The sequence below is a fragment of the Vicugna pacos genome, chromosome 6, assembly GCF_048564905.1.
Source record: "Vicugna pacos chromosome 6, VicPac4, whole genome shotgun sequence".
Taxonomy (NCBI): domain Eukaryota; kingdom Metazoa; phylum Chordata; class Mammalia; order Artiodactyla; family Camelidae; genus Vicugna; species Vicugna pacos.
Genome location: NC_132992.1, coordinates 22,106,614 through 22,132,875, shown reverse-complemented (window position 1 = coordinate 22,132,875; position 26,262 = coordinate 22,106,614). Strand labels below are relative to the sequence as shown.

The following is a 26,262-nucleotide window of genomic DNA, read 5'->3' as shown; positions in this document are numbered from 1 at the left end:
TTTCATCAAAGCCGGTCACAAATCCCTTCTTGTTAGCTGATTTCGACAAGGATAAACGTGGATAAACGGGGAAGAGAAAATGAGAAACCTTAAGGAGAGCAGGTTAGAGAGGAGAGTGAAAGGGATGCTTCAGAGCTGTGTGTGTCTTTGCTGAACTGAGGACATGAAATAAAGTCGTCAGAAAGGGAGCCGGAATGTTTCTTTCCCTCATTCTCTTAACCACACCCTCCTTAGATACCCTTGACAACTGAGTTTCTCTTCCTGAAACATGCGTTTTCTACCTGAAAGTGAGAAAAATGGAGAGAACTGCAAAGAATTTGGCAAATCAGAAATCAGCCTTACAGAAATCCTGTGACATATTTTAACTGTTAAAAAAAATCTATATATAAGTTTGGGAAAGATAAATTTAGTTAAAATAAGATTCTCTGATGGGCTGCCTTCCCCCAAATCCTAATAATTCCCTGTAGCTGAGAGATCTCTGTGGAAGGTACTCAGCATGACTACAGGTTCAGCTGCAACTTGTTCTCTGTGGGACTAGAACCACCTTAATGTCACTTTCTGATAGATATGTTTCTTTACGGCATTGGTCCACATACAACACAAAGAATATGCACCCTGCTTAAGGGCTAAGCATGAAATTCTACTTAAACCTCTATTCTGATTGATTATATGTTTCTCTTTAGTTCTTTCTATAATTTTTATCTTGCTTCAGTTGTTTTCAAACTAAATCAATTGCCAGCCTCCCACCCCACCACTGAAGACAAGTGACAAAACCACTGAAGACATTTTGCAATTTCCGGGTTACCTGGGTTCAGGACATTCAGAAATGTTGATCTTGAAGTAAAGCCTCTGACATTTGGACAGGAAAAGAATATTCAAAGAGCATACTGTCTGATCCCCAGGCTGAGTTTTTTAGTATGTGCTCCCTAGTTTGAGGCCACAGTTTCATGCTGTCATTTTGGGTGCACCTAGAGCACATTTGCCCTGTCAGTCTTCAAGGCCTTATCTTACCTGTGTGCTGCATTTGTTAGAAGCCTGGCTGTCTGACTCACCTTTCTTCACAAACTAATCAGCTGACGTCGGCGGCTTCATCGGGAACCCAGAGGCAGAGCTGCTAGTGCGATGGTACCAGGCCGGAGCCTACCAGCCCTTCTTCCGCAGCCATGCCACCAAGAACACCAGGCGACGGGAACCCTGGCTCTTTGGGGAGGAGCACACCCGGCTCATCCGCGAAGCCATCAGAGAGCGCTATGCCCTCCTGCCCTATTGGTATTCTCTGTTCTACTTTGCACACGTGGCTTCCCAACCCATCATGAGGTAAACAGGCTTCAGCAGTCAGGGGCCCCAGCAACCAGTTTCTACCTGAGGATCTCCTCAGCCACTGGAAATGGAGTAATTACGGTGATTTCAAGAGGAAAGCCAGGTGTTATCAAGTGGCAATCAGCTTATTGAGCACCAGTTTTGAGCAGGGTTAGGCACTGGAGGTCACAGAAGATAAAAACTAGGTTTCTTGCAAACTTGGTAATTCAAGTGTTAATATTTGGTAGGAAACAGAAATAGAGATTTTTCAAAGAAAAAGGAAGTGGCTTTGTAACTGAATTTATCCCATATTTAATCCATGTAGGGGAACAAAACTTGCCACCCCAAAATGCATCTGTTCAGCTTGAGGATTGTTTGAGGCTGATTGTTTTTAAGAAACAAAAGGCTTACGAAGTCTTTCTTTTTACCTCCCCCTTAACTGCCTTAAAGAATTTAGATAAAGGGCCTGGTCCAGGAAGTGCATTATCACCAGCGATATCTACAAAGAATGCGAGCTAAGCATGGTAGGAGGAATGTGGGGACCAAAGTCCTCTCAGTGTCCCATTGTCTCTGCATGACCCAGCAAACATTTGTTTACCACACATTTGTTTCTCTGTCTCCAAGTGAATATCCTTCCTCCCCTTTCAAGTCCCAAACTCAACACCTTTATTCTCTCAGATGACATATAAGCCTCAATTGCCTATCTTGTCCTTAGGCATCATATTTTTATGGAATTCCTTTATGTACACAATTAAATTTGATTTTCTCTTATTCATCTGTCTCAAGTCAGTTTAATTCTTAGACCAGCCAGAAGAACCTAGAAGAGTGGAGGAAAGTTGTTTGTTTATCCCCCATACCCCACAAGCATCCTCTCAAGAAGAACAGCTTATTCTGCCAGTCTTAGCTCTGTCTCACTTTTAGGACTTTTCCTGGCATAGAAATTATATTCTGATTCTATTTTGAAGGCAGAATGTGAATACCAACTTTCTGGGTTAGAGAACGGTGCAGAGACACACATAGTGCATCAAGGCTTCTAGATCAGCGGTTCCTCAACTTGGCTCAGATCAGAATCACCTGGGGAGCTTTTTACAGCTACAGAGGCCACACCTCCAAACCTACTAGGAATCCCTCGGTTAAGTTCCAGGGATCTATATTTCATAGACGTTTCCCTGGTGATTTTAGGCATCAGCCAGGTTTAGAGACCTCTGCTTTGTTACTGTTTAGTAGAAAAAGGAGTAGGTTATTACAAAGGCTAGTGAATAAACTAAAAATTAATTTATCTTATTAAAAAATATCTTTTCCTCATGAAATTGAAAATAATTATTAGAATCATTAAGTTAATATCCAGATATTGAAAGTTTTATTATTCTTATAAGTGCAACTTGAAAATAAGAAAAACCAATTCTTTTCATTTAACTAGGTAATGTTAAGGATGCAAGAAAAAATGGCACAAACATTTGATTTGTTTTACACCAAATGTGTTAGGCATTTGGACTTGGACAAAGCTCTGATTCTGGCCGTCAGAGTAGTATGCAGTGTTCAACAATGAGAAGGGGAAATTTCAGATACCAGAATTCTCGCTCTTTCATTGGACCATTGAAGCTAATAGATAGTTCTTTCACATAAGAAAAATATGTAGTAATCATAAGTGCTCAAAAAAATCTCATATTATATGAAATGATTCCTGGCCTTTTCTGATTTCCTTTGAATAATTATAAAACTGAAAATCATATAACTAATTGAATTATAATAAAACACTGAATGATGCTGAAGGAAGAAATTTCTTTTTTTCCTTTCCCCAGACCTCTATGGATAGAGTTTCCTGGTGAATTAGAGACTTTTGGTGTGGAAGATGAATACATGTTGGGTGAGCATTTCTTGATTGACTATAGCTCTGCTAAATACTGTAATTACATTTTTCTTATTTTATTTTCTAGTGTGCTCTTAGCACTAAAAAAAAAAATCCCTTAATCTCAAGAATGCAAAAAGCAAAAATAAAAGAAATTCCATCACCAAGATTTTTAGTGTATCAGTGGGATCACAGCTCTGTTCTCTTGTCATGTAGCGCTTCTCATAATATATTAACTTTGTATAAACATATTCTATTTATGAATGCAATTTGGGATTCCTGTTCTGGGTCCACTCCTAAGCCTTACGATACTATCACAAGGAAGGGAAGTAGGAAAAAAAGTAAACCCGATGGCTATAGTAGAAACCTAGAAGAGCTTATTTCATCTGCAAAATAGAGTTGTTGTTGTTGTTGTTGTTGTGTTGTGTTTTTTGTTTTTTGTGTATTTTTGGTTGGCCTCTTCTTTAACAAGGGTTAACCAAATCTGGAACACAGAAGTTTATCATTTGGGGAGTAAGAATCAGGAAGCCAGGCTCAACAGACAGTTGCTCAAAAGAATCCTGTTTCTAGAAAGTGGAACCCCCAAAATGTAAAAAACCTATCTCCTTAGGTCTCAGTTTAAAAAGCCACTTCCCTGGAGAAGACTTCCATGACCAAACTTGCTTCCTAATACCTAATGCCATCTACCTTAGTCAAAGTCAGTCCCTCTTAATATATAACTTTCATTCCATTTTGTACTTTTGCCTTTTTGGTATTTGTCTTAATTCCAATTAATTTGTAATTACTTGTTTAATAGCTGTCTTTACTGACTGTAAACTTTATGAGGGCCAGGACCCAGTATGTCTTACTTGCCACTACATTCCCAGAGACTAGCACAGTGCCTGGCACTCAGCAAGAACTCAATAAATATTTGTTGGATTAAAGAGCAAATTCATAAATGGATGAATTTTACATATGGTGGTGCCAAGATCAACATGAAATAAATATCCAGATTGCTTTTAAGAGAATTACAGGCTTCCTGATGATACCTGCCCGAGAAAGAGGACCTGCATATCTACACTGACCACACTGCTGGTCACAGTTGTAGGCTCACTGTCTTCAAAGTCACTTACAGCAAATGACAAAGCACTTGGAGAAGTGCAGTGTGCTTTCAGACTACAATTAAGCACAAAATGAGACTGTACTAGGCTGTGTCAGGGTCCCTCCCCATTAGCCTAATGCACCATAAGGGGACTAGGGATAGTCACCTCTTTGAGCACCTGTCCTCTTTCTAACTAACAATGCATCTCTCTGATGAATTATTGGGTCAACTCACCAAGATTTGTACCTTCAAGAAGTTCAGTCAAGTGGTCTTTGAAACCACAAAAGCACTCAATTAGAGAGAAGGGATGTCTTCAGACCTCTTATAATAATATTCAACTTCATTTCTTCCCTGTTTTTCAGGAAGTGCTTTATTGGTTCATCCAGTCACAGAACCAAAAGCCACTGTGGTTGATGTGTTTCTGCCAGGATCAAATGAGGTAAAAGTAAATGACAGACAGCTACATGCCTTACACCTGTTATATCTCTTCCCTTCATTCTTGGTGGCTTCCCTTCAAACTTGGCTTAAAATGACAAAAATGTATTCTCTCACAGTTTCAGAGGCTTGAAGTCCAAAATCATGGAGTCAGCAGGGCTGGTTCCTTCTGGAGGTTCTGAGGGACAGTCTGTCCCCTACCTGTCCCCTAGCTTCTGGTGGCTGCCTGCAGTCCTCGGTGTCCTTGGCTTGTAGCTGCATCACTGCAGTGTGTGCCTCTGTCTTCACTGCGCCTTCTCTGTGCATCTGTCTCCTCTCCCATCTCTCTCTTACAAGACGCTTGTGATGATATTTAGGGCCTATCTGGATAATCCCAGATAATCTTATCTCGAGATCCTTAATTTAGTCAAATCTGTTACTGCAGAAGGTAATGTTCACTCCTCCCAGGGATTAGAAAGTGGAAAATATCTTTGGGGGGGCCCACCATTTAGCCCACTACACTTGTCATTATTGATATGACAATAACCAAGTTTTTCTACAGAATGTTCACAAATGATGTTCTTTCTGCTTGATTTCTATAGTAATTTGTAGTTCTGAAGGTGAGGGCTCTTTACAAAGGTTCCCCTGCCAAGCAGAAACCTAAGAAAAAGATTAAATATAACAACAGGTAAATAAATTGTCCTGCCAAGCATTTCTGTTGAGAGTTTCTTAAGTTGATTCTAACAAAGCATAGGTTCCCATTAAGAGGAACTAGCTCCCTTTAAGACCTAGCCACAAATTTCTATTAATGACCTATTATCACTGCAAGTGCATTGTTGTGACTGTATGACGCGTTCCTTCCACAGTTTCCCAGCGTGCTCTGTGATTGATTCTCTTGCTACATCTTCCCAAAGCCTGGGTAGGAGATCCAGGCCGCTTCCTGCCAGAGCTCTACCTGGATGGTTAGCTAGTACCACATCCCTCTGTGCAAGGGAGCCGTCTAAACTCCCTCACTGTCACTCTCCCCATATTTCTGTATGGCCCAGTTCCTCTTCTGAAAGTCTCCTTCTCCCTGAGGCCTTCTCTGACCACCTCTTTAAGATTACAAGCCACTCCCACAGTCCCCGTACTGCCCAGCCCTCCTTCATCCATTTTTCTCCACAGAATGTGCCATCTTTAACATGCTATATATCTACTTTTATGTTTTGTTTACTATTTATCTCAGCCATTAGAATTGTTAGCTTCTTGAAGGTAGTGATTTTTATCTGTTATGGTCACTGCTGTATCCCCAGCATCTAGATGGTACTTGGCACACAGTAGGCCTTCTATAAGTACTTGCTGGGTGAGGAGCTTGGTGACTGACTAAGCTCTGGGTCTGATCTCCATGGCGTTTTGTACAAGTTATACCCTTCCTAGGCTGGGGAGTCTTTGAATATGGCATCAGAGAGCATACCCTATACCTCTCATTGCAGTTAGTGCTGGAAATGGTAGACAGGAAATCCCCAAATCTTCTTTGAATCCTTTTTTTTTTTTTGACCTTTCACTCCCACCAGCTCTTTATCTAATGCTACTCAAAGACACTAAAGAAAGACATTACAAGAAAAGAAAGCCAAGACAACATCCCTTATAAACACAGACACAGGAATCTTTGACAAAACATTAGCAAATTGAATCTGGCCAAAGATAATACTTCATGACTAGCTAACAATAGTCAAGTCACAGCCCTGTCACATTCACAGAAGGACAGTGACAGATTCAACAGCCCAGATGTATAAAGGATGTGGTAATCTGAGGAGATGAACTTGTAAAATAGGCACTGGCTGCCAGAAATTATATTGGACTAGAAGAGAGAAAGTTTTTGTTTTTATGCTGCTTCTGATGGTATCTTTTTAAAGAAAAAACAATCACCTTTATTGTGGTATGGTTCCTGTACAGTAAAGTACACATATGTCAGATGTACACTTTGATGAATTTTGAAAGATGTACTGATGGTATCTTAAGGATTTACCCCATCAAATTACTTTGTAGGACTTCTCTGGCACACCAGCAAGTAAACCCCATTGACAAACATTTTAGATGAGTTTGAACGTCATCCCTAAATTGTGGTCTGTTAAAAAAAATGACACTATCTGAGTAATCCAAGTTTCCATTTGTTTTTCTCTGAGATTTGTTTCCTTGTCTGACACTTTCTTTTCTCCTGCCTCATGTATAATTGATTTGTTTGCAGTGTGCTTTTCTGCTTTGTTGTTGTTTTCTCTCTTCTGTCATCTTTTTCACTACTACGTTATTAAATTTATATAATCCAACTGGACTATAAAATCCATGAGGGCAGGAACTATGACTTTTTGTTCACTCATGTGTACCCAGCAGTGCTGGGCACATAGTAGGTTGTTCAGTAAGTAACTTCTGGATGGATGGATGGAAAAATGAATGGCCTTTTAGTCAGCTTAACCCATCACAGTACTAGTTTAGTCCTTTGGGATCCTTTTAAAAGCATATGTTCTTCCTAACTTCTACTCAAGATTTTTTTAAAAATTATACTTATTTTAGCTTTCTGGTATTTGCAATCCAGATAAATGGATGTTTTATTGAATAATGAAATTGTAAGCAGAATTGCTTACACACCCTTTTTCATTAAATTCTGTTTCTTTTCAGGTCTGGTATGACTCGAAGACGTTTTCTCATTGGAAAGGAGCATGTACTGTAAAGATCCCAGTATCCTTGGACACTGTGAGTTATTTTCAGATTGTTATTTTTACCTGTTATGCTATATTAGTCTCCTCGGGCTTCCACGACTAAATACCGTAGACTGGCTGGCTTAAACAACAGAAATTTAATTTCTCACAAGTTCTGGAGGCTAGAAGTCCCAAATCAAGGTGCCAACCAATTGGGGTTCCTGGTGAGGACTCTCTCTCTGGCATGTAGACAGCCACCTTCTTGCTGTGTCCTCACATGGTAGAGGAAGAGAATGAGCTCCCTTGTGTCTCTTATAAGGGCACTGATCCTTTGGATCAGGGCCCCACTCTTATGACCTTAATTACCTCTGTAAAGGCCCTGTCTCCAAGTACAGTCACACTGAGGGTAGAGGCTTCAATATATGAATATATGAATTCTAGGGGGACACTTTCAGTCCATACCATGTGCCTACATAGAAAGAACCAAGGATCTTAGTGTCCTGCACTGTAACACATACCTGTAGAGACCGACACAGAGTAGTTGCCTAGAGCTGAAAGCAGGGAGAGAGTTTTGGGAGCAATGGGGAGTGACTGCTGTTGGGTCCAGGGTTTCTTTTTTAGGTTGATGAAAATCTTTTAAAATTGATTGTGGTGATGGTTACATGACTGAATATACTTAAAACTATTTAATTGTACACTGTAAATGGGTGAATTGTACAGCATGTGAGTTATATCAATAAAGCTGTTAAAATGTGAGAAAAAGGAGTATAAGAAAGACATATACTCTGATTTCATGGTATGGAACATCAAGGACAAACAACTTTTCCCCGTATATCTACATTGTATGTCTAAGATAAATAATAACACTGAAAACAGAGAGTAAACATGGTGGTCACCACACACACACAGAATATCCTTTACAGGACCAAGTCAAAACAACCTAAGTTCTTAGTTACACCTTAGGCCCAAGGGAGTGCTACCAGTTATGGTGCTAGAATAAAGTGGCCCATCCAGATTGCGCTTTTGAAGGGAGGTTTGCTCCTGGAGCTGAATCACAACCACCACCACAGGCCCTAAGTAGTGTAAAGATTTATAAATAGATATTGACGTTATTTTTTCAAATTCTCAGCAGCAAAATGAACTCCATTATAAAGAAAATAATTTCAGATGCCAGCTTTCAGATCTGGAAGAGACCTTAACATTCATCTACTCTAATCCCTCATGCTGACAGGTAAAGAAACTGAGGTTCAGAGAAGTTAAATTTCTTGTCCAGGGTTGTGTCTCGACTGTGGCAGAACTGAGACAAGACCCCAGGTCAGCTGGACTCCCACTACAGAGCCCATCCATGCTAACTTAGTGCTTCATTCTTTGAAGGAAAAGAAAAAAAGAAGAGAGTGGCTGATGAGGGCGGGGAGGTAGATGCTTTGCTTCTTGCTGCCAACTGGGAGCCAAGCAGAGGGTGGACATCTTAACTACTCACCCCTCACTCCCAGCTTAATTTACCCAGCAGTCCCCTTATCCATGGTTTTGATATCTGCAGTGTCGGTCACCTTTGGTCAACTGCATTCCAAAAATATTAAATGGAAAATTCCAGGAATAAACAAATTCATAAGTAATTGCATGCCATTCTGATAGCGTGATGAAATCTTACGCCATCCTGCTCCATCCTGCCCAGGACATGAATCACCCCTTTGTTCAGCATATCCACACTGTATATGCTACCTGCCCATAGTCCGGGAAAAACAATAGTATATATAGGATTTAGTTCTATCCTTGGCTTGAGGCCCACTTGGAACCTGTCCCCTGTGGGGGGCAGGGGGTTGCTGTATTCTTGCTCTTCTCTCTGCTTGTACCTTACTCAGAACAAAGTACAGCCCTCCTGTGATCCAGGGAGCTTCCTTCTAGAGGGTAGCACTGGGAGGCAGGAAACCTACCACGCTTTCCCTGCAGGGAATGCCATCACAGAAGACCCATAGGCATGGGCTGTGCCTGCAGCCCTGTTGTCAGTCATTTAAAGTGCCCTTGGTGGCTTCTATAGCAGAAGCTTCACAAATTTACCCTCAGAATTGAGTTAGTCATCCAGGTGATCCAGGGAAGCTAGGAGCAAGAAGACTAATAGTAAGGACAAAAGTCATCTCTCCCAAACCAGGAAACTACTATCTTTTATATACACATACACAAATACAACTGGGCCTGCTTACAAAGACAGAAAAATTCACTCTTTGGCAGGGCCCTGTTGACAGGAAAATTTTAAATACAAAGCAGGAAAGGCTACTTACAGGATAGGCAGAACAGATAATCAATTGAGGAAGGGTGAGAAGTTCCCCATATATTTAAAAAATGAATCATTTTTCGTGTTTGAACTCTCTTCCTTTTAATGCCAGGGCCCCATGTTGGCCATCTGTGTTCACAATTTATTTTGCCTTTGAGTCTATACTTGAACGTGAGTCTTGTACAGTGAAATATTTGTAAAGTCTACTTTGAAATTGCCTTATATGAATACCCCTTCTCTGAGAGTGTCGCTCTGTTCTAGATACCAGTGTTTCAGCGAGGTGGAAGTGTGGTACCAATAAAGACAACTATAGGAAAATCTACAGGCTGCATGACTGATTCCCCATATGGACTCCGGGTGGCCCTAAGCACTAAGGTATTTGAGAAATGTTACTTTTACACATCTCATTTATTACTACTCTGTCTCTTTACAGGGGTCTCCTTTTGAGTGTGTGACACCATGTAGAAGTGGTGAACCGTCATCTGTGTTATAGGTGCTTCTGATGTTTATCTGGAAATCAAAGCTTTGAATCATTTCTGAATCATTGTCCATCATGTCTGACTTTCCTGGAATTGTTCTTAAGGGAACTCTAAGAACTAGAAATGTTGAAATTTCCTCTGGGGAACCATGACCCTTGGTGTTCTGCAGCCTGGCATTGATCACACTGGACTGAAGGCTTAGTGGACCATAGGCAGCCTGCCATGTGGATTAGCTCTGAATCTCCCTCTCCTGTAAAAGGATTCTGTGTCTGTGCAACGTTTCAGGGACACAGCCCCACACAATGACTTCTGCTCTCATCAGTTGGCTCAAACAACTAAAATCTCCTTGGATAAAGCCTGCAATGATCCAGAATTGATCTGTCCTTTTGAGAAGATCTTTTGAGCCAAATGAGGCCTATAGCAAAGTCCTCTCCTATGCATTTGACAAAATACAGTACCAAACACAAATTCTTAGTCTTCTATAGGACCAAACATAAGTCCTTACTCTTAAGGGAATATTATAAAATAATTAAACTTTCTTTTTCTTAACATCTTTCTTTTCCATTTGTTTGTTTCATTTAGGCATGTCTTCTTGGGCCAAACTATGGGCCTCGGGCCCATGTGAGGCCATGGAATTTATTTCAAGAGACTCAAGGTCCATAGCCCATCAAGCATTATCAAAAATATTAAACAGCCTTATGGTTACCAGGGAAAAGGGAGTGGGAAGGGATAAATTTAGGAGTTTGAGATTTGCCAAGGTGAACACTATATATAAAATAGATTTAAAAAACAGATTTCTTCTGTATAGCACAGGGAACTATACTCAATATCTTGTAATAACCTTTAAGGAAAAAGAATATGAAAACGAATATACGTATATATATATATGCATGACTGGAACATTATGCTGTACACCAGAAATCGACGCATTAGAACTGACTATATTTCAATTGAAAAAAATAAAAATAAAAAATTTTCATTTAAAAAATTAAAAAAAACAGTAAACAGCCTTATGGAGTGATGACATTGTTTGACATGCAAAAGGGGCCCTCCTACTAAAAGAAAGTAGGAACTAGATACCCTTCTTTTAATGAAAGGGCCTTCTAAAGATAGTTGATCTCATCTATTATATACTAGTTTTTTCTTTTAAATTTAGTTTCATTCTGTGACCTTTTTTGACCTATTGTCACATTCTAGGATAGTATTTTCAGAGAAACCACCTACGTGCCACTGACCATATTTCATAGTTTAAATCTCTTTCAACAAGGCTTAACTCTGAGTTCCACCTATGTGACCTCCTTATCCATAGTATTTCACTAATGGGTATTGAGTGTATACATCTGTATGACTACTTTGTACAGCTGGAATGTTAAACTGTTGTTGAATATAATTTTTCACAGCTTTTTAAATCTATTGTTTCCTTTAGCGGGTACCAGTCTTTGAAAGCTATTATGTAAGAATGTTCTGTTTCTGTGATTCACTCTCCAGGGTTCTGCCGTGGGTGAAGTCTATCTCGATGATGGCCATTCATTCCAGTACCTCCACCAGAAGCAATTCTTGCACAGAAAGTTTTTGTTCTCCTCAGGTGTTTTGATCAACAGGTAATGGCAGCTAAAAATGCTGTGTGCTTTCTTGAATAAATTATGCTATCCTTTTGCTATCCTCAGATGCACAGTTGATATTTTCAGGTACTATTTAACGAAATTAATGATGAGGACCATTTGTGGAGTATTTTTGTTTTTCTTTTCAGCTTCATTAAGGTATAATTAACAAATAAAACTTTACTTCTCCCCTTCTGATTTGGATGCCTTTTCTTTCTTTTTCTTATCTAAATGCTCTGGCTAGGATGTCCAATATAATGCTGAATAGAAGTGGGAAGAGTAGGCATCCTTGTCTTGCTCCTGATCTTAAAGGTAAAGTTTGCAGCTTTTCACCACTGAGTAGAATGTTAGCTATGGGCTTGTCATAAATGATATCTATTATGTTGTGGTTCATTCCTTCTATACCCAGTTTGTTGAGAGTTTTTATCATGAAAGGATGTTGAGTTTTGTCATGTTTTTCTCTCATCTATTGAGATAATCATATGATTTTTATCCCTCCTTTTGTTAATGTGATGTATCACATTTATTGCATATGTTGAACCATCTCTGCATCCTGGCAGTAAATCCTACTTGATCATGGTGTATAATCCTTTTAATGAACTATTGAATTCAGTTTGCTGATATTTTGTTGATGAGTTTTATACCTATGTTCATCAAGGATACTGTTCTATAATTTTCTTTTCTTCTAATGTCCTGGCTGCTTTGGTATGAGGGCAATACTGGTCTTATAAAATGAGTTTGGAGGTGTTCCCTCATTTTTAATTTTTTTGGAAGAGTTTGAAAAGGATTAGTGTTAATTCTTTAAATGTTTGGTGGAATTTACCAGTGAAGCCATTTGGTCCTGGACTTTTCCTTGTTGGGAGGTTTTGATTACTAATTCAGTCTCCTTACTAGTAATTAATCTGTTCAGATTTTCTACTTCTTCATGATTCCATATTAGTAGTTTGTATGTTTCTAGGAATTTATCCATTTCTTCTAGCTTAGCGAATTTGTTGGAGTATAATTGTTTGTAGTAGTTGCTTATGATCCTTAGTATTTCTGTAGTATCAAATTTAATGTCCCCTTTTTCATTTCTGATTTTATTTTAGTTTTTGTTCTTTTTCCCTTGGTGAGTCTAGCTAAAGGTTTGTCTATTTTGTTTATCTTTTCAAAAAAAAAAAACCAGCTCTTGGTTTCATTGATCTTTTTTATTATCTTTTTAGTCTCTGTTTTATTTCCTTTGTATCTCCTGATCTTTGTTATTTCCTTCTCCTACTAACTTTGGGCTTAGTTTGTCCTTCTTTTCCTAGTTTCTTGAAGTGTAAAGTTAGGTTGTTTATTTTAGATCTTTCTTTTTTCTTAATTGAGGCATATTTTGCTATAAAGTTCCCTCTTCTAAGGCTTTTGCTGAATCCCACAAGTTTTAGTATGTTGTATTTCCATTTTAATTTTAGTCTCAAGACATTTTATTTCTCTTTGAGTTCTTCTTTGACCCATTGGTTGTTTAGGAGCAGGTTATTTAATCTCCATGCATTTGTGCATTTTCCAATTTTCTTCTTGTAATTGATTTCTACTGTCATACCATTATGATACTTGATGAAAGTATTGTGTATCGATACTCGAGAAAAGATACTCAATATAATTTCAGTCTTCTCAAATTTGTTAAGGGTTGTTTTTCTGGCTTGACATATGATCTGTCCTGGAGAATGTTCCAGGTGTGCTTGAGAAGAATGTGTATTCTGCTGCTGTTGAATAGAATGTTCTCTGTACACCTGTTAGGTACATCTGGTCTAACGTATATTTTAAATCAAATGTTTCTGTGTTGATTTTCTGTCAGGATGAACTGTCTGTTGTTTAAAGTGGAATTTGGATCTCCCCTACTATTATTGTATTTCTAATTATTTCTTCTTTCAGATCTATTAATATTTGCTTTATATATTTAGGTACTCCAATGTTGGGTGAATAAATATTTACAAACGTTATAACCTCTTAATGAATTGACCCCTTTATTGTTATATAATGACCTTTGCTGTCTCTTGTTACAGTCTTTGGCTTAAAGTCTGTTTTGTCTGATATAAATATAGCTACCCCTGCTTTCTTTTGGGTTCCATTTGCATGGAATATCTTTTTCCATCCCTTCACTTTCACCCTAAAGTTGAAGTGAGTCTCTTGCAGGCAGTATATATAGTTGGATCTTATTTTTTTAGCCATTCAGCCACTCTTTTTAGTTTGGAGAATTTAGTCCAAATACATTTAAAGTAATTATTGTCATTTTAAAAATTGTTTTCTGGCTGTTTTCTAGTTGCTTTGTTCCTTTCTTCCTCTCGTTCTCGTCTTTGTAATTTGATGATTTTCTGTAGTGGTATGCTTTAATTCCTTTCTCTCCATATTTTGTGTATTTAGTATAGGTTACCATGAGGCTTACATAAAACATCTTTTAGTTATAGTAACCTATTTTAAGCTGATAACAACTTAACTTTGAACACATTAAAAAAAACTACATTTTTACACTGTCCTCTCACATTTTATGTTTTTGATGTCAACAGTCTGTATCTTTTTATATTGTGTATCTATTAACAAATTATTTTAGTTACAGTTATTTTAAATACTTTTGTCTTTTAACCTTTACAGAAGAGTAATAAGTGATTTACCCACTACCATTACATCATTAGAATATTCTGGGTTTAACTATATATTAACCTTTACCAGTCAGCTTAATACTTTTATATAGTTTCATGTTATTAATTAGCATCCTTACATTTCAGCCTGAAAAACTCCATTTAGCATTTCTTGTAAGGCTGGTCTAGTGGTGATGAACTCCTTCAGCTTTTGTTTTCTGGAAGACTCTTTATCTCTCCTTCGATTTGGAAGAACAACTTTTCTGGGTAAAGTATTCCTGATTGGCAGTTTTTTATTTGAATATATCATTCCACTCCCTTCTAACCTGCAAGGTTTCTGCAGAAAAATCTGCTGAGAGCCTCATGGAGGTTCCTTTGTACATAACAAGTTGCTTTTCTCTTGCTGCGTTTAAGATTCTCTCTTTGTCTTTAACTTTTGACAATTTAATTATAATGTATCTTGATGTGGGTTTTTTAGAGTCATTTTACTTGGTATTCATTTGGCTTCCTGGATCTGGATATGTTTCTTTCCCTAGCTTAGGAAAATTTTCAGCCACTATTTCTTTGAATAAACTGTCTACCCCTTTCTCTTCTCATCTCCTTCTAGGACCCCTATACTGCATATATTGGTCCACTGATAGTGGCCCATAAGTCCTTTAAGCTATCTTCATTCTTTTTTATTCTCTTTCTTTTTGCTTTTCTGATTGGATGAATTCCACTCTCCTGTCTTGGAGTTTACTGATCCTTTCTTACACTTGATCTAGTTTGCTGTTGAAACCCTTTATTGAATTTTTCAGTTCATTTACTGTATTCTTCAATTCTATGGTTGGTTTGGTACTTCTTAATATTTTCTAATTCTTTGCTGAAATTCTCACCTTGTTCACTTATTTCTCTCTCACCTTGGTGAACATCTTTATGACCATTAGTTTGAACTGTCTATCAGGAAAATAACTTACCTCCATTTCATGAAAGTTTCTGTAGATTCATCATGTGCTTTTGTTTGGAACATACTCTCCTGTTTCATTTTCCTTGATACTTTATGTCGGTTTCTCACATTAGCTAACCCAGCCACCTCTTCCAGTCTTAACAGACTGGTCTCATGTAGGGTATGAACTCTGCAATCAGCCTGGCTTGAGCTGCTTGTTGCTTCTCAGACCTTTGTGATTATCTGAGCTGCCATCCATTTTCTTAGTGACTCCCAGTAGCTGCAGGTGTGCTGAGATCTATCAGTGTCCTAAAGGGGCAGATTTCAGTCAGCACCTATATGCAAGCTGATTAGAAACAACCCTCGGGCAGTAGCTGGGAAAGTATACAGTCAGACCATTCCAGGGAGAACCTAGGAGACGAGTGTTTTCATCTGCTCCCTCTGCACTAGAGCTCTGGGGGACAGCACAGCACTGCGTGTTAACAACTGCGTCCTTATTTACTGTAATCCTGTGGGACTCCTGAACACAAAACCTGTTGGCTCTCAAAGCTCAGTGATTTGAGGGCTCATCCCTTGGATGGGAGCCTTAAAATCTGGGGCACTAGAAGTGTGGTCCAAAACCCTTCACAATTCTTGGAGAAGCTGGTAGTTGGGAATTCCTTACCAATTGTATGGTACTGTGCCAGGGGTGGAAGTTATGTCAAGAGTGTGTCTCAGTCTTTCCTACTTGTTTTGATGCAGGTACTTTCTCAGTCACCCAATGTGTAGGAGTCACTCCATTTCTGGATTTTTCTCAGAGGGAATTGCTCCATGTATAGCTTTATATTCAGTGCATCTGTAAGAAGAGGGAAATTCAGGAACCCCTGAATTTGGTCTGGAGTCCCCCAGGAGTATTTTTCAATCATTCCATGAACATCCCTTCTCTATTCTCTATCTTCCTTTCCTTCCCTCTCTGAAAAATTAAAAAGGATTTAGTTTAAGTTCCCATTAGTCTCATTTATTCATCCATTCAGCCTTTCATTATCTGATTTCTTACAAATTGAATACAGTGTCCAAGCCAGATTTGGGACTTCAGTGTCCAAAAGTGATTTTTCTCCAAATGGCTTGTTAGAGGGAGACTACTGGTTAGCTAGTCCTCAGCACACAGAGTCATCTGTTTCCATTTCTTTATCCTAGTAAATGTGACATCTTTATGTTTCACATCTCTGTAGGGAAAGATGGAAGGGGAACTCACAAGGCTTGGGATGGTGAACTGGTAACCAGTCCAAACCTCTGTTCCTCTCCTTTTCCTGATGCCATTTGATGTATCTATTCCAGTTGTGCCGACGAGAGGGGTCGTTATCCCAGCAAGTGTGTAGTGGAGCAGATCTTTTTCCTAGGCCTCAAGAAGCAGCCGTCTTCTGTGACCGCCCACTCATCTGGTGAGGAAACAGGCCATTTGTTTTTGTAAACATATAAGTATCTGCAGTGAAGAGATGATTAGCCTAAAACTGACTTAACGTGCTAGGCAAGTGGGCCCCGCACTTTCTGACAGGGGCCGAATATACTAGCATCTAGAGGGAACGAGGCCATCCTGCTCGTCTTCATCAGCGGGTCCTTCTGCTCACTGTAAGCGGTTAATATTTTCCTAAGGGAAACTATCTGAGGTTTGAAGTAATACTGTAGCTTCTCTGAATATGTTTTTTAAACTGTAAATATCTGACACAATGAAGAACCCCACTCATGTTTATGGAGTTCCTTAAAGGCCACGGGATAGGATATATCCTTTTTACCTACTGAATTTGTTGAATAAATCACTTTGTTCCTTACAGTTTCTTTTCAGCCAATCTTGTACTCAAAACAATAGAGTGTTTCATGTTTAAAAAATTCCTTGAAGTCCACGGGTACACGTGCTATTAATTTGGATTCTCCTATATAGGGTATAAGGGTTTATGACAGAGACAGAAACATTTTAGATTCAAAGAAAACATTTTTTCTCTCCTAGACATTCATCACACTTTCCGTTTTACTATTTTGATATCTAGATGGTAAAGCTCAGCCCGTGGCTTTTACATATTGTGCCAAAACGTCCACTCTGAGCCTGGAGAAGCTCTCGCTGAACATTGGCGCTGACTGGAAGGTCCACATCCAGTGACAGAGCAGTGCACCTGGTAACAAGCGCAGGGAGCGGCCTGCACCTTTCGGCCTTTCCTGGGGACTTTTTTGACATTTGTGCTGCATGCTAATTTTCTCTGGCTCAAAGTAATCTTTCATTAGTCACCAGTTACTAATGGACAACAGCTTTCAGATTTTACATTTTTAGATGTATTAGTAATACTCTTCGTATCACACACCACCTCTTCTAGACGCAAGTGGCCCTGAGACAATTTATAGGGTTCACAAATCTTCCATTGCTCCTATGACCATGGCCTGTGGTAAGCACTGTGGTCCAGTGACGGCTTCTCATTGAGCACAGCTGGGTGGGTTTGTTTTATGTGAAAGGTGGGCCAGGCCTACCTTGTGTGGCTGATCTGTGGAAGAGTCCACGTGGCAGAGACACATGGGCTACAGCAGCTGAGCTGCTCGAGGCCTATCTCCAAGTGACAGCCCCTGGCACCCCCCATAGTTCTCTTTTACCCACTTAGACCTGGACAAAATGACCCTTGTCTGCTTGCACTGCATGCACTGCAGCAACAGGGAGTTAGTCTACCCTAGAGACCGACTCAGGATTCTTTTCCCTGTCATGTCTTTTGGGCTTCAAAGTTCCAAATTAATCTTCTTAAAATTCTAATTTCTTTATAGTAATTGTTTTTATTAAATACTGTCTACTAACCAAAGAATATTTGTAACATGAGTAAGCTATAATTAATAATAATAAAATAAATACCCATGTCACTATCAAACTTCAGAAATAGAACACGGGACTGGGACAAGGGTAAGGCAAGGTCAAGGCCCACTTGCCTTGGGCACAAAATTTAAAGTGATGCCAAAAGTCACAGTAATCAAAGTAAATAATATTTTAATGCAATATTTTTAAAAATCAAAATTAATATGAAAAATCCATGATGAACAAAATACCAAAATTTTAAATGACAGGATCAATATTACTGAGTTTTACTTTTGCCTCGGGCTCTGGCACAGCTTGGCATGGGACAGAACATTACACTAGACCAGTCCCTCAGGACGCCCCTGCTCTGGAGACCCCAGGGACTCCCTGCCTCCGCAGCATGTGCTCGGGCAGCCTCGTGTCCTCAGCACTCCTCAGCGTGCACCTTTTCTTATCAGGCTTCCTCCACCTAGCAACCTGCTGGGTGCCACCTCTGTGCCTTCTGTTCCCTGGGCCCCAGTATCCACTGCCTGCCCTCTTCCTATGCACATCTACCATCCATCCAGGCCCAACTCAAATCCCACTTCTCTACAGAGCCTTTCCAACTACCCTGACACCCTCACTCCCCTTTACCAGGAGCAGTGATTTTGCCCTTCTCTGAAATGCTGTCCCACTTATAATATGCAATCTACTGAGCATTCTCAGGGATGGTCCCTCCATGTTTCAGTTTTGTCTGTCTTGTGTGTAAAAGAGCACATTATATTTATCTTGTATCAGCCAGAGCACCATTATACTTGGCTTTCAGTAATGATTGGCTGTAATTCGTTGTCTGATGGATTTGATTGATTAAAAATTGAGCATTGAATGTATCTGTTTCTGATTTACTTTTCTCACATAGGACTCTTCCCTCCAGATATAGTGAACATTGTGCATTTCCTCCTGGACACATTTCATTGTATCAGTTGAGATTTGAGCTTTGCACCATAAGTAAGCCACAAATTGCCTAATATAAGAACTGTTCCAGATTGAAGGGGGCACTTAAGAGACAGGGCAGCAGATGTGTGATCTGGGGTTGGATTCTGGAACTATAAGGGATATTATTGGGATAATTGGCAAAATTTGAATGGAATCTTTTGATTACATGGTAATTTTCCTAATTTTGAGAGCTGTACTGACTATATAGAGAAGAATTTCCTTGTTTTTAGGAAATACACATGGAAATATGAAAGGGTAATGGGCCAACATTAGCTCAGACTTACTCTCAAATGGCTCAGAAAATAATTTATGTATGAGAAAAAGAGACAGAGACAGAGAGAGAAAATCAGCAAAATGTGTTAAAATGTTACAGTTGAATCTGGATGAAAGCTATGTAGGAACTCCTTATCCTGTATTTTCAACTTTCCTGTAAGTTTTAAACTATTTCAAAGGAACAATTTTAAAAACAAAGGTGCTGAGCCATATCTCCATAGTATCTAATAGCTTTAAAATGTTTGGTTTCTATTACTGTAAAGGCTTATAAGCTGTGGTGTGGAAAATAGGATGAAACAGACGGAGTAGAGAATGAACTCCAGTACAAGAAAATACCTCTATTTCTGATGCAGCAGCCCTCTTCCGAATCTTCGCCAGGTCAGCTGTTCTTTACCTGAGAAATGCCAGGCCAAGCCAAGTCCTCTCCTTCAGGGAACACAGATGCCATCCTCGGAGCACCAGGACCCCGCAGCACCCACACTGTGGCAGCACTACGTGTGCTTCTCCATGTCTGACTGCAGGAGCTGACCAGGAAGCCTTCAGGAGGGTACTCACGCTAAGAAAGGGAATGGAACACGTGTTCATGGCAGGCATTTATTTAGGGCAGATGAGCTGTCTAGTGGTCAGGGGAAGTCCTTCATGCATTTGGAAGGCCAGTTTGGTCACCTTCCTTCTTTCCCCTGGTCTAAGTCATCCTGCAGATCCTTACTACGGTGGACCTGGGGTGGTCAGTTCCTTATAGGAGGGATCCCAGGATGTAGGTTCCAGTTTGACTAGGTACTAGGAGGCTGGTTTCATTTAAAGGACCTGCACGACCAATTATATTCTGGGGTACAGCTCATTTCAGAACTAAGTGAACTCCAGGGTCCTGGTCCATCAGCATGACCAGGGCCAGTCCCAGATGGGGCCATTCCCAGATGGGGCCATTCCGCTAAAGGCTCCCTAGAGTGGAAAGCCTATCTTGTCACCATGAATTTGCCTTAAAGTTGTACTGAGCCTCATATCCGGTTAACTGAAACCGGCCTATCAGATCGCTATAACTGTAGGGGAGACTGAAATTCTAGAGTTTGGTCTGTGTGCAGAATTCCTTCACTCTTCCACATTTCTTTCAGTATCAGTGTATCATAATGATAGGCAGCAGAAACATTGTCAGAACACGTAAATATATGGAGTTTAATGGATTTTAGCTCATCATTGACCATTCTACCTAAAAGCCTTCTTAGTAATGGAACTCCTGTGACAATATCAAGCATTCCACCCTGCTTTTAAGATTTCCATCTGCCAAAATGACTATAACTCAATAAAAAAGTGTTAAAAAAAAAATAAAAGATTTCCATCTACCAAACCCTCTGAATGCCCTGCGTGATTTGGGGGGTGGGGGTGGGGCCGAGAGGGGACGCACTTTAGACTAAAATAACTTCTCAGCCCAGGGGATAGAAAGCCATCAGCAACTCCACTGGAAACAGACTGCCGTATTAACCACAGACAATGGAGGCCACGTAACTCGCATTCTAGCAGAAATGAAGGAGACATTGGCATCTGATATCAGATCCGCCTGTCTTATGACCAGCCTTGCTGAAGACTGCAGAGCCACAGAAAGGCCAGCCAGAATTAGACAGCTGCTTCTTGACAGTTGTTTTCTGCAGGGCTGACGGTGTTAGATTCCACTCCAATCAGACCTAGGGGAAGGGAAGCCCGGACTATTTATATGCAAGGATCCAGAGATCTTATGCCTAATTCACATTTGGTCTTCATCACTCATTTACTCCTTCACTGGGTATCAGGACACCTGAGGTCTCGTGTGGTTCTGTGGTTTAACTGGCAGAGTGTCATTTAATCCCTCTAGGCCTTGATTTCCCCTTTTGTCACAGAAAAGAGAGGATCTCTAAACTTCTGTGAGTTTCTTTCCCATGGCTTAGCTGGAAAAATACAGCAGATATCTCAAGTTTTCTCAGTTGTAAATGGGATTAATCAAACCTGCAGGGTTGTTGTACAGATTTAAAAAACTCCATATGTATGGAAAGGAAAACATAGTAACTTGACTTTGGAGAAACCTGGCAGGCACCACCTTAGCCAAGTAATCAAGGATGATACCACCTGTAATAAAACACATCAACATCATTCTGCAACATACCTGCAAGTACTCTTCAAAATTGCAAAATTCAGGAGAAACAAAAACTGGAACCATCAGAGATTCGAGGGCTCTAAGGAAACAAGACAATGAAATGTAATGCAGCTCGGATTCTGTAACAGAAGGGAAAAAAAACCACTAATGAAAACACTGAAGAAATCAAAATATGTCTTGTAGTTCAATTAATAGCATCTTACCAATATTAATTCCTGGGTTTTGATCATTGTACTGTGGTTATATAAGGTGTAAACATGAGAGGAGGCTGTCGAAGGGTATATGGGAACTCTGTGCTATCTTTGCAACACTTCTGTATGTTTAAAATTAAAAGTTTTTAAAACTATAATGAAGTGGCTAGCTCACATTAGGCACTTAATGAATGGTGGGTGTTTTAATTACAAGCAAATACATTGATTACAACAGTGCTGAGTCAAAGAAATGTTGGTGGAAGACAAGAGATATGCAATCATTAATTATCTTGTTGGTGCAACAGCAACCATTCCAGCCACAGATATTGCATGATCTTGGCTGAAATATGTTGTAAAAATGAGTTCTTTATCCTTGAAGAGGCTTCTGGGGAATTGAAATGTGCAGCTGTTTACATGCTCATTATCTGCCTTTGTTCATGGGCTCAGATTGAACTTCTCACCGATAACATGAGTTTCTACAGCTGTGCAGTTGTATGAACCTTGAGTTTGGACATGCTAATCTGAAAGGGGGTTTTATCCACAATTGGTGGAACTGGAGAAATGAGTAGCACTGTGCACTCTGTGTGTCGGATATTCCCATTCTACTGTGACAAGAGGCTGAGCTCTATCACACAACGAGATGGTCAGCATGTGTGTGGCCTGAAGACAGCTCCTCCCACAGGGGCAAGTCAACCAAGATACTTTGATTGCATTGGCAAAGCAATAAGAACTGAAAGAAATTTCTCCTCACAAAGGGAATTTTCATTCAGCAGATATACAACACATATTTATTAAGCGCCTTCTATGTGCTTAACCCTGAGGGTGGAATGGGGACCCAGTTCCTACCTTCATGGAGCTTATAGTCTTGTGGGAAAATAGGAAGCTCAGTAAACAGAAACATTAGATACAAGCCAGTGCAGTGAATTTCAAGGTGATATAGAGCACTGGGCTGGGACTCAAACATACGATGGTACATATGATGGTGGGGAAAGGAAACCACCCCCCTTCCCTTGCTTTCCATTCCACTAGTGAGTTTGAGGGTGAGTCTTTTTAGAGGCTCTTTTAGTGCAGAAAGGCATGCCTCTGACTGAGACTGACCACATGGCCCTATCCCAGAGCAGTACACGTGGAGGGTGTTCAGTAAATGTCCATAGAGTGAATACTGATTTGTACCAATGAGTGACTGTCATTCAACCCGCTTAAACCCAAAAGTCATATTAACTTCGGTTCATCCCTAACAATAACACTTATTATGTGCTTATGACAATCCCGACACTATTTTAAATGCTGTACATAATTTGATTAATTTTTACAACTCAATAACTGAATGACTATCATTATACCCATTTTATAGGTGAGAAAACTGAGACATAGGAAGAAATAATTCACCTAAAGCTACACAGGCACAGCCAGTGAGCAGCCCAGACTCTGAACCTAGGCAGTCAGCCTTCAGATGCCACCCTCCTCTATTCTGCCTCCCCAAGAGTAGTAGTAAAGATCCTTGGGCATTTCCTTAGAGGGATGGGAGAATAGGCTGATGGTTCCTACAAGCTGCAACTGCAGGTTCAGGGCTCCTCAAAGCTGCAACCCCAGGGATCAAGAGCCTGGCATTACTCTTTATTTCAGCGGTCACTTCCCACCTCTCATAGCCTCTAGCCTTGGGCTGATGAGATGGTCACATGAAAACAGGCAGGACTGCAAACTAGCCTCCACTCAGCCACATCTGGAATACGGCCATCTCCTCATAGCCCAGGTAGCAGCTACCATCAGTAGAAGACGAGGGCGAGGCCACGCAGGCAGTTCCCTTCCCCAGAGCCACTTTGGTCTCATCTAAGAGCCCTGAAGCCAGCTCTTTGGGTTTGACATCCCGGGACTTCACAGCCAACTAGGCTCGGTATCCAATTCCAGCTTCTGACTCAGATGCCTAATGTGGCACGCCTGATTAATCTATATACTCCGGTGCATTTTTTGTAGAAGATCTGGTCCCAGTGTTTCTTTAGGGGTTGGGGAGAGACAAGGGATGGCTAGGTCAAGTGGGCAAGGAGAGACAGGGATTTTCTCAACTGAGGACTCTGCTGAGTGGCACTTTCTACCCAGACAGTTTCACCAAACGCTGACACCAGAACATTTAGAAGAGATGCCAAATCCAGTTGAATAATGTTCTGATATGCTTGAATTTTAGAAAGTAAAAATCATGTTCTCAAGTATGCCTAGAATATTCTCCTAGAATCCAGTATTTCACATTCACCCTTGCTAGCTTTTCTCGATATTGTTCTCCACTAATTGGGAGCCAATAGTTTTACAGTCTGGATAACTGCCAATTCAATAACACATCCATCATTCTTTGCTAACTTTCAGGGTTCAACTCTCTCAGATATTCCCCTTTCATCTCCTGACACCACCAGCACTTAACGGCAGCACAGGGACATCCCTGGCCAGGTCCTCCTCTCTCAACCATGCCGTCTAGCTGCTCGCGAGCCTCTCTCTCGCTCTCATACTCATGATCTTTCTTCATGCCTATTTTTGGTTTTCCTGGCTCAAGCTTCTTCAGGCCACTGAAACACAACCCTCACTTTCTTTCTCTCCCTCTGGCATGTATGCTGCTGACAGGAGCCCCCAACGCAGGAACTGCTGTAGAAATCCTTTAGTGCCCCTTCCTTAGGAAAACTGGTGGCTTCCAGATCACAGCTCAGTTTTTAAGACAGGCACAAGCTGGACAACCTCTCAATGGACTTTAAACTTTGAATTGGATGTGGACATTTTTCTCTCCGATGACAGAATCACTGCAACTTCCCGTTTGCAGTTGCTTCCTTTCCTTAAAGGTAGCTGTGTCTTGTTTTCTTTAAAACCCTTTTCCTTCCAGATCTGCCTGCCATGCCTACCGTCATTAGCGCGTCTGTGGCCCCTCAGACAGGGGCTGAGCCCAGGTCCCCGGGGCCAATCCCCCAAGCAGCCCAGGGCAAGAACACCGAGGCCGGGGGCGGAAACCCAAGTGGCATCTACTCAGCCATCATCAGCCGCAATTTTCCCATTATCGGAGTGAAAGAGAAGACATTTGAGCAGCTTCACAAGAAATGTCTAGAAAAGAAGGTTCTTTACGTGGATCCTGAGTTCCCACCGGATGAGACCTCTCTCTTTTATAGCCAGAAGTTCCCCATCCAGTTCGTGTGGAAGAGACCTCCGGTGAGTAGCTGACTGGTCACCGCTGGGTTTTTCCCCTCAGAGAAACCCTCGCCCTCAGCGCCTCCCCGCAGCTCCGCGGTGCACACGGGCACTGGGGGCAGGGCCCTGGCGGCAGCCCCGCGGGCTCTGTCCCCAGGGGAGGCAGGGCTGCTTTTCCCTCTCTGCTCTGTCTCTCTCTGAACAAAATCTTGCTTTTCATAAAAGCATTTGGCACTCAGTTTCATTCATCCTATAAAAGTAAATATTCCTTTCCCAGAACAAACTCCAAACTGGAATTCCCAAAATTCTGACCAGGAGGGCAGTCCAGATCTACCTCCTCTGTTTAAGTATCTTGCATCTTTGTAAGACTCGTTCAGTTTCTCACGGAAAGGCTAAAATCATGATGTTCTTTTTAGTTTACCGGTAGCCATGTCTTTCTGAAATACAGAGCCCAGGAACGAGGAGAGTGGCAGCAGAGACTACTTTTTCACGCAAAATGTTAGGGTTAGAAGGAGAAATCCTAGCAATTGTTTGTATCCATCTACCTCACCTCACAAGAGAGGAAATAAAGGCAACCAGAGTGAAGTCTATCCAGGGTGCGCGTGACAGCCCGGATTAAAGCCCTTTCTCTTTTAGTAACTCTTCCAGCCTCTGGGTTCCGATTACAGTGATCGACCAGGAGGAAAGTCGTATTCCCCTGGCTCTGTTCTTTCATCATACCTCCAGGACGACTCTTGTTCTTAATTCAAGAAATATTTATTGAACACCTACTAGAGCCAGAAACTAGGAAAGCAACTGAGAAACTGCATAAATAAGAAAAACAAAAGTGCTTGCTCTTCTGGAGCCTAGAGTCCTGAGGGGAAGACAGGCTTTGAAAAAGAGTGGCACTGTCAGGAGACCACGATCAGGGCGGTACGGGATCAGAAGGCAAGGAGAGAAACCGTCCTGAGGAAACCATTTTGTCCCCAGGGCTATTCATTAGCTTAATCAGGTTAAACTGAGGCCCAGTGCTATGTGTTAGCCATGTTTTTCTTTTTAATTGAGATGAACTATCCAACAGCCCTGTTCTCACCCTGTGTGTTCCACAAGAGCTCCTCTCCTCTCCTGTCGGCTCTGTCAGGACTATCCTGAGGGCCCTCGGTTTAGAGGAGAGGACGGGAAAGAACTTCATTCTCCAACTCAGTCACTGCCCTGCTGCCAGAGTGCAGAGGAGCACACGTCACTTCCCTGATGAAATATCTTTAGCGACACAGTTCTCCCCCACCTCCCCATGCCTTCAGATAAGTCCACACGCCTTACCTGGGCTATAGGCCCCTCTCCAGCTGGCCCTGGCCTCCCTGTCTGTGGCCCCCTCACCCCGACACCTTCGGCTGCTCTCTCGTTCCATCGTCTTGGGACTTGTAGCCTGTGCTCGTGCTCTGCCTGCCATGCCCTTCTTGTTTCCACCTGATTTGCTCTTCCTTACCCTCACTGCAAAACTCTGCTCAGGTGTCACTTCCTGCAAGCCCCCCCACATATGCTCCCGCCGGCTGAGAGCA

At 41.0% G+C, this 26,262-nt stretch overlaps 2 protein-coding genes and 1 long non-coding RNA gene across 7 annotated transcripts in view; 2 read left to right on the top strand and 1 right to left on the bottom strand.

Moving 5' to 3' along the window:
* GANC (glucosidase alpha, neutral C) overlaps window positions 1-18,863 on the top strand; it is a 64,230-nt gene extending 45,367 nt beyond the window's left edge. For all 4 annotated transcript variants that reach the window (XM_072962606.1, XM_006201687.4, XM_072962607.1 and 1 more), the window contains 8 exons: window positions 1,074-1,317; window positions 3,102-3,166; window positions 4,592-4,668; window positions 7,299-7,373; window positions 9,852-9,965; window positions 11,558-11,670; window positions 16,510-16,613; window positions 17,217-18,863. In XM_072962606.1, the coding sequence (XP_072818707.1) occupies window positions 1,074-1,317; window positions 3,102-3,166; window positions 4,592-4,668; window positions 7,299-7,373; window positions 9,852-9,965; window positions 11,558-11,670; window positions 16,510-16,613; window positions 17,217-17,326 (902 nt within the window). In that variant the 3' untranslated portion in view covers window positions 17,327-18,863. The remainder of the gene's footprint in view (window positions 1-1,073; window positions 1,318-3,101; window positions 3,167-4,591; window positions 4,669-7,298; window positions 7,374-9,851; window positions 9,966-11,557; window positions 11,671-16,509; window positions 16,614-17,216) is intronic.
* Window positions 16,481-21,570, bottom strand: LOC116278026 (uncharacterized). Its single transcript, XR_004187431.2, has 3 exons — window positions 21,381-21,570; window positions 19,583-19,802; window positions 16,481-16,610 (listed from the first exon to the last, which is right to left on the bottom strand). It is a non-coding gene; the product is annotated as an uncharacterized lncRNA (long non-coding RNA).
* A 2,858-nt stretch (window positions 21,571-24,428) lies between these two features.
* The window catches only part of CAPN3 (calpain 3), a 42,956-nt gene continuing 41,122 nt past the window's right edge, over window positions 24,429-26,262 (top strand). For both annotated transcript variants that reach the window (XM_072962612.1, XM_072962611.1), the window contains exon 1: window positions 24,429-24,745. In XM_072962612.1, coding sequence (XP_072818713.1) covers window positions 24,437-24,745 — 309 coding nt within the window. In that variant the 5' untranslated portion in view covers window positions 24,429-24,436. The remainder of the gene's footprint in view (window positions 24,746-26,262) is intronic.